Source organism: Diaphorina citri, unplaced genomic scaffold (assembly GCF_000475195.1).
Source record: "Diaphorina citri unplaced genomic scaffold, Diaci psyllid genome assembly version 1.1 scaffold1266, whole genome shotgun sequence".
Lineage (NCBI taxonomy): Eukaryota > Metazoa > Arthropoda > Insecta > Hemiptera > Psyllidae > Diaphorina > Diaphorina citri.
In genome coordinates, this window is record NW_007378695.1 from 38943 (window position 1) to 47301 (window position 8359).

At 39.7% G+C, this 8359-nt stretch overlaps 1 protein-coding gene across 4 annotated transcripts; it reads right to left on the reverse strand.

Annotated features, from left to right (window-relative positions):
• Window positions 1–277: 277 nt before the first annotated feature.
• LOC103515069 (dynein light chain 1, cytoplasmic-like) lies at window positions 278–4013 on the reverse strand. 4 transcript variants are annotated; one of them, XM_026827875.1, is made up of 4 exons: window positions 3448–4013; window positions 1118–1190; window positions 922–992; window positions 278–578 (listed from the first exon to the last, which is right to left on the reverse strand). In XM_026827875.1, exons 1-4 carry the CDS (start codon window positions 3660–3662, stop codon window positions 500–502), a joined length of 438 nt encoding a protein of 145 aa, XP_026683676.1. In that variant the 5' UTR covers window positions 3663–4013; the 3' UTR covers window positions 278–499. The 4 variants fall into 4 exon arrangements, with proteins under 4 accessions (XP_026683676.1, XP_026683675.1, XP_026683674.1 ...); XM_026827874.1 differs by lacking the exon at window positions 1118–1190 and having other exon boundaries at window positions 922–1065; XM_026827873.1 differs by lacking the exon at window positions 278–578 and having other exon boundaries at window positions 618–992.
• Between the last annotated feature and the right edge of the window lie 4346 nt (window positions 4014–8359).

Below are 8359 nucleotides of genomic sequence, written 5' to 3' on the forward strand. Positions count from 1 at the left end.
CTTTTTTATTGCTCGCTTGAATTTATTCAGGTGACCTGGAATTGTCGAGATGTGGATAATGTTAGCTGGATTTAAGTGGGTTGTTTTTGAATTGTGTTCCTGGAATTTTATTGAATCTCAAGTTATTGTGAAGTGATGCAGACAGACTCCTGGATATGGACCGTGTTAGGATCACATAAAAATGAAACGGAGACAATCTCATTTAATAAAATGATTAGACGATTCGATGACAAAGAAAACTTTTGAAAATACATAGTTACATATATCCTTCCTCAAACAATGTTCATTCCTTAGTCCTTCATTACTTCATAGCTATGAATAGCAACTGACCAGTGTTCATTTAGCTCTCCCAAATTCTGTATATTTCTCAAAATTCCTCAATTTAGTGGTAGATACATATGTCTTCTCACAGTTTCTCTTTTCTTCTGACCAGTGGCACTGTTCAGTGCTCTCACAAATTCTCCATATTCCTCAAAAACCCTCCATTCAAACAGTTTCTCTATTCTTTCTCCTCTTCCTCCTCCTCGTCTTCCTTCTTCTCATCCTTTTCCTTCTTGGGGCCGCCAGCCAGTGCAAATTTGCAATCCGGCCGCAACTTTCATAGTTACATATCCTTCCTCAAACAATGTTCATTCCTTAGTCCTTCATTATAGCTATGAATAGCAACTGACCAGTGTTCATTTAGCTCTCCCAAATTCTGCATATTTCTCAAAATTCCCCAATTTAGTGGTAGATATGTATCTTCTCACAGTTTCTCTTTTCTTCTGACCAGTGGCACTGTTCAGTGCTCTCACAAATTCTGCATATTCCTCAAAAAACCCTCCATTCAAACAGTTTCTCTATTCTTTCTCCTCCTCCTCCTCCTCCTCGTCTTCCTTCTTCTCATCCTTTTCCTTCTTGGGGCCGCCAGCCAGTGCAAATTTGCAATCCGGCCGCAACTTTCTCTTTCGCGGCCCCTTGGCCTTCGCTTCGGCCGAGGATTTCAAATACATCTGGATATCGTGCAGAATGGAGCCATTCCGAAAGAGGAGCACTCCGGTTTGGCCCAAGTAGAAGTAGATGAACCTGAAAGAAGGGGGTGGGGGTCGTTAGGCCAGCCAATCACTATGAGGTAGACTTGTATATCGTGCAGAATGGAGCCATTTCGGAAGAGAAGCACTCCGGTTTGGCCCAAGTAGAAGTAGATGAACCTGAAAGAAGGGGGTGGGGGTCGTTAGGCCAGCCAATCACTATGAGGTAGACCTGACAGGCGGACCTGATCAGGTGTACCTCTCAGGTCTACCTGATAGTGAGTGGCTGGCCCTAGATTGGGGTTCCTTTGGATGCCGTTTCTCCAAAGATTTTTAATTGTGTCCATAGTAGAAGCTTGGAGTTTTCTTCATATATATTGACATGAGGATTTCAGTCTAGGAAGAGTAGGAAATCTTGGAGCGTTCTCGACCTCCCTGAAAAAATATCTTGAGGATTCAAAGTGACATGAGGATTTCAGTCTAGGAAGAGTAGGAAATCTTGGAGCGTTCTCGACCTCCCTGAAAAAATATCTTGAGGATTCAAAGTGAGGAAGAGCTCTTTCAGGAGAAAGAACCCCAGAAATTAAGAAGGGAAAATCTTTGCCGATTAATCAATTACACCTCAACTTCGTGCCTTGACAATGGCTCGAAGCATCAACCTGAATATCCGAAGTCCACTGTATTGAACCACTAAAATTGAGAAAGAAGTGAAGGTACATACTTGTTCAGAAGTCCCGTGTCCCGTCAATGGAAAATTGCCACAAAAAGGAGCTGTCACAAATGAGTGCCCATTAATCAATTACACCTCGAACTTTGTGCCTTGCCAATGACTCGAAGCATCAACCTGAATATCCGAAGTCCACTGTATTGAACCACTAAAATTGAGAAAGAAGTGAGGGTACATACTTGTCCAGAAGTCCCGTGTCCCGTCAATGGAAAATTGCCACAAAAAGGAGCTGTCACAAATGAGCAAGGACCAGTGTCAGGGTTAGGTTAAATACAAAATGGAGCTTTCCTTTTCATTGACGTGGCTTTTGAATAATTACAGAAATAAACTCACCGGCGGCTCTCATAAGACACATAGGCACCAAAGTTCGTCCCGACAATACAGGTCCACATCGGTTCGTATTATTTTAGGGTTTTATCTTTAAGTACCTATTTATATTGTTTATTATGTAATTGTAAACCTTTAAAAAAAAAAAAATAAAAATAAAGCACAAAATATATTAATAATAATAATAATAATCTAAAGAACGGTTTGTCGTAGAGCGATCCTAGCTTGTTCCTAATAAGTATACAACTGTAAGAATGTCGTAAAAATCGGACATCGGGCATTCACCTGTGCTGAAACTAACCACAGACAACGTGGCTGAACTTCAATTAACGATCACTCTTTGTTAGTTATTGAAAGTCCGCAATGTATTACAAAGTCGTGTGATGTTCACACCAACAAATTTTCTATTCCCTTCAAGATATCTTCTTGATTCTCTTCCCTCTTCCCCAGGACACTGAAGCTGAAAGGGAGGATTGTAGGATTTAGGAGTGAAGTGCAACACCAACGCGTTCGTCATGACCCTGGGGTGCACTCAGCTTCCTTGTGACGTGCACTCAGTCTTCAGGATCATTTTCCTCCTTACTCTTCCTTCTGTTATTGAAAAACAAATAAATAAGCACTGTTGATAACCACTTCTTGTTTACGTTTTCAAAGCGAATGGTGTGTTCATTTTGCTCTTCAAAAATCTATTATTTTTGTTAGTTTCCAGTGACTTTTCTGAATATTCTTATTGAGAAAAAATCCCAACGTTAATGCGCCAACTAGGATTTCTGTGACACCCTGTATAAAGGACAGGTCGGGCAAAGGTAATTTCACAGGGGAATTGAATACAAAGAGAATTGTATTGCCCATTAATCTATTACACCTCGAACTTTGTGCCTTGACAATGGCTCGAAGCATCAACCTGAATATCCGAAGTCCACTGTATTAAACCACCAAACTTGAGAAAGAAGTGAAGGTACATACTTGTTCAGAAGTCCCGTGTCCCGTCAATGGAAAATTGCCACAAAAAGGAGCTGTCACAAATGAAGTTCATGAAACATTTTCCAGGGTGACCTGGAGTGTTGCTGTCTAAATTTGGATGGAGAAAAAAAAGGCAGACTAAAAAAAAAAAAGACCTTGCTAAAATATAGTTTGGTAATCGGTAGGTATTAAGTACCTATAAATAAATAATTAATTACCTCAAATTACCATCATTTTATCATACCTGCCTCGGTGGTGTAGTAGTCAAGGCGCTCGCCTGGTAAACAGGAGGGCGTGGGTTCAATCCCAGCCGAGGTATGGAATTTTAAGCAGTGACCAGTGTCAGGGTTAGGTTAAATACAAAATGGAGCTTTCCTTTTCATTGACGTGGCTTTTGAAAGATTACAGAAATAAACTCACCGGCGGCTCTCATAAGACACATAGGCACCAAAGTTCGTCCCGACAATACAGGTCCACATCGGTTCGAATCGGCGGTTGAAGCGATTCTTCAGATAGGCGGCGATTTCCTCTTGGCTAGTGCATTTCTCGAAGGCGACCTTTGCCGCCCGGATAACGTACGTCTGCATCTTCTTCGTCATGTCCACCTTCTTGATGGCAACCGGTAGATCGGTCATGAGGGTGCCTTGAGGAGTGTCCTTTTGGGAGAAGTAGAAGTAGACGAAGCTGTGAAAGTGGGACCGGTTGGGAGCTAATAGTGGAAGCGTTTGCGGTCAAACTTCTTGCTGGCACAACTTTTGATTTGTCCTTCAAATTGTTCTATCTTGTGGGAAAACAGCTTGAATGTCCATCGATCAATCCAAGATCTTCTAAAACCGGGTTTTCCCTCTTCAGGAAACTTGTGAAGATCTTCCAAAAAAGGGCATTCTTGTCTAACACGCCAAAATACTTTGCTTTAGAAATAACTGTTGGGTTTGCAACTTTGAACACTTTCTTTGCAACTTTCTTTCTTCAGGCGAATTGCTATTTTGGTCACAAATTGTTGGAAAATTGTAGGGAACACACTGAATTGCTGAAAGAAGGAGCCACTATTTCTTGGTGATGGAAAAATCAGGTCCGACTATTTCCTCAGAGCTTCTGCTTTCAATACCGTCGCTTTGATATCAATACCGCCACATTGGTGTCATGATGTCAGCATCAAAAAATTAGTCAAGCGACACTTTTGTCAAATGAACTAACAAGTGAAACGCAATACCATTTACCAGAAAATGACAAAAAGCCAGCGAACGCCTTGAAGCATTCCAAATTAACGTCAAATTGGACTCCCTCGCAGCTAAAAACAGACCCCTAACGTCCTGGTAAGAGAACGAAATGAGAAAATGATTCATTTTTTGTGATTTCCGAGAAAGCAGAAAAAAAGGTAACTTTATTAAAAAAACCAGGGAAAATGAAGAAAACTCATAAAGAAACGTTTGTCAACAAAAAACTCAGAAACGACAACTGGGTATACGAGGTACATTCCAGGGAAAATGAAGAAAACTCATAAAGAAACGTTTGTCAACAAAAAACTCAGAAACGACAACTGGGTATACGAGGTACATTTATAAACAAATAATGTTGCTCAGCAAACGAATCAAGAGACTATTGAAATACAACCAAGACTTTATTGAAATATAAACCAAGACTTAAATAATATTGAGTTGTTTTCTTATGTTGAATTAAGCTTTCCCCTGTGCGTTTTTTAAGGCGTATTACACACGGGGGAGATGTTTAAGCCAGCCAGCCACACTGAGAAAAGAACTAGGGTGCTGGAAGCCCAATCGAGTGACTGGGTTCCAGAACTAGTATGGAATCTATGGAACTCCATTAAGGCGTATTACACACGGCGGAGATGTTTAAACCAGCCACACTGAGAAAAGAACTAGGGTGCTGGAAGCCCAATCGAGTGACTGGGTTCCAGAACTAGTATGGAATCTATGGAACTCTATATCGGGAAACTCGACACTACAACATGGAATTCCAACAACTTAAATCAGAAGAAATAACCCAATCTTCCACTTTAACTTGTGGCACTCTATCACTAATTTTTCACTCAGTGCAGTTTCGATTTTATGCGAGAAACATAAGTGGAACAGTTGATCATTTATTGAAACGATTTTAAGCGCCTGGTCTGCACATAGTCATGTACATTTTCATCTCGTTTTCCATAAAATCCTGCATCGTGTGAACCCCGCCTCGTTTCAGAGTGAATATAAAGAACATTAAAGTCCCACGAAGACTTAAATAATATTGAGTTGTTTTCTTATGTTGAATTAAGCTTTCCCCTGTGCGTTTTTTAAGGCGTGTTACACACGGTGGGGATGCTCCTGAAAGTTCTTTGTTGAAACAAACTTATTGAAATTTGGTAACCCTCGGGTCTAAAGTAACGGTCTTATTCCGTACGCAAGTGCATCAGATCCACGAAGATCTTCAAAAAATGGACCAGTATAACACAAACATGAGACTGTAACGACTGTTTTTCGGCTCTGTGTTTGGATTTTGGGATGTACTCAACCTCGTGAGGAAAACTGAGTAGCTTCTGTAATCGAACAGCGACCAATGGCGATATTACCAGTGTGAAAAGAATCTTGCTGAATGCAGATTAATTGTAAAGGAATTGCCCGATGTGATACCCACAAAGGTTGTGAAAAGGGTCTGATATACCACAAAATATATGTAGGTAATTCATGATTTTATTGATTTTTGATAATTTATTCAGGCTATTTTTAGCCCCTTTTCTGTAGGTAGTCTGTACATAATCATGTACATTTTTTCCTTGTTTTTCCATAAAATCCTGCATCGTGTGAACCCCGCCTCGTTTCAGAGTGAATATAAAGAACATTAAAGTCCCACTGTTTTTTTCTTCAACCGCTGCAAGGGAAATCATGGGAGAGAACAAAGATGTGTTTTTGTTTTTTGTTGTGGTTGGTTTCACATTCAAAGATTCGCATTATTGCATTTTCCTTACAGAGCTTTTCTCTCTATAATTCTCCCCTTGTTCCTTTTTCTCTTCTCTTTTTCTCTCCTCTTTTTTACTTTCTATTATCATGAAGTATAGGAAATCTTTGCAAAGAGAAAGTATTGCAATCGGTCCAACTTTTTTTAAATCGAGAAGAGGATGAAAAAATTCGATTTAGGGTCTTGGTCGGCAAAAGATAGGGTAAGTGTACCATTTATTCGCCCACTTAAAAACGTACCATTTATTGGCCCACCTGTACCATACGCCACATAAGTCTGAACTGGACGAACTTTTTCAAGATCCAATTTCATCAAAAGAAAGACTGCTAGTAAATACAGGGTGACTGCGTGAAGCATAGCTGTTGCATTTTCCGTTTCTTTTTCCCCCACTTACTGAGAAGTGAAGCGCGAACCAGTGCTATTCAAAAATTGTAGTCATAAAAACAAAAATTAGAAAAATATATGTGGGCAGGTGGGCCAATAAATGGTACATTTTTTAAGTGGGCGAATAAATGGTACACTTACCCTATATGGACTATGTAGAATGTACATGTTAGTTATACAAAATATACAAGTTATACAAAAGAAAAAAACAAGCTGGGTCCGTCCCTCCGGGAATTTTTTAGCCCGTAGTTTATTCGATCGTGGTTAAAGAATACCTATGTACCTACCAGAGTGAAGCTCGTTTCCCCTGTTTTTCGGGTGGTTTCGTAGCTTGACCCATCCTTTGGGGTAGTTGCTCCTCACACCTAAGCTTCAGAGTGGGCTGTCACGCCGAAAGAAGGGAAACGAGCTTCAGAAGAGAGGATATTGTGAAAGGAAAACACAGCTAATCTCATAGCAAGAAGCAGGTGATTATTTAGGATGGAAAGTTTGGAACCAATCGAGAAAGAGGAGAAGAAGTCTTAAAAAGCACAATGTCCCAAATGTCACATACTGTAAGAAGAAAAAGAGGAAGAGGAAGAAGAAGAAGAGGAAGAAGAAGAAGGAGTAGGAGGAAGAGGAGGAGGAGGAGGAGGAGAAAAAAGCATGTAGTTACCACCTATACATACCCGTAAGTACCAGTGGGTACCTGCAGGTATGGTACTTATTTGTTCAAGTTTAAGTACTTACTATAGGTGCTTTGTTCAAGTTTAAGTATCTAATACCATGGGTGAATTACTTAAATATTTCAGACACAGGGCTGAATCAGTGGCACGTGGCACAGAAAATGGGGCAATTAACAGTAAATTTGTTTAAGTATGCATACTTATGTATCTATTAGGTATGTATATTGACTCATACATTAGGTACCTAGGTACCTAGATAATTAATTGTTTAAGTTAGGTGGCCAGATTTTTTTTTTTTATTATTATTATTTTTTTCCCCTCAATTCCCTACCTACATACATATATACATAATATAATAATCCTATAGAGCTCAAAGGGTTGAAAAAGCCTTTGTTGGTCTTCGCCTACAGTGGATGCCTTCCACTCAAGCGTCTATTATTCTATCCAAATCTATTCGACATTCTACCTATTCTATTCGAATCTATTCCATTTCATAAAAGCCAGGCTTGCAGAGGCACCTGGATTTGCAAGCTCCCTCTCCCGCTATTCGCCTCAAGGTTGCTACCTGACGAGTCAATAGGCGATGTCAAAACGTCTGTTGCGTGCAGATAAATGGCTGTTTTTTTATTCAGCCCTCTATTCCTATGCAAATGCTACCACTTGGAACAAAAAACGGCTCAGCATTTGCCCCCGTATTGTTTAAATTGTAGGAAACTTTTCCTTGGAAGTACTTATACCTAGGGGGTAATTTTATATAGGTCCCCCCCGGGGGGGTTATATTTTTACTTTTTTTTTCTGACGAGGTAAGGAAGGGAAAAGAATTTCACCTAGTTTTTTTCTTTCATAAGGTTGGTACGTTTAGGAGGTACGGTTTACCTATTGTTATTGCTAGTTTTTCTTTTTTATTGCTCGCTTGAATTTATTCAGGTGACCTGGAATTGTCGAGATGTGGATAATGTTAGCTGGATTTAAGTGGGTTGTTTTTGAATTGTGTTCCTGGAATTTTATTGAATCTCAAGTTATTGTGAAGTGATGCAGACAGACTCCTGGATATGGACCGTGTTAGGATCACATAAAAATGAAACGGAGACAATCTCATTTAATAAAATGATTAGACGATTCGATGACAAAGAAAACTTTTGAAAATACATAGTTACATATATCCTTCCTCAAACAATGTTCATTCCTTAGTCCTTCATTACTTCATAGCTATGAATAGCAACTGACCAGTGTTCATTTAGCTCTCCCAAATTCTGTATATTTCTCAAAATTCCTCAATTTAGTGGTAGATACATATGTCTTCTCACAGTTTCTCTTTTCTTCTGACC

Bases quoted from the DNA above. Each gene is read 5' to 3' on its own strand.
- LOC103515069 (XM_026827872.1), bottom strand. From the start codon at position 3,662: ATGACCGATCTACCGGTTGCCATCAAGAAGGTGGACATGACGAAGAAG. The intron at 1,066-3,447 runs GTGAGTTTATTT...CCCTTCTTTCAG, and splicing joins GTGTCTTATGAGAGCCGCCG to GTTCATCTACTTCTACTTGG.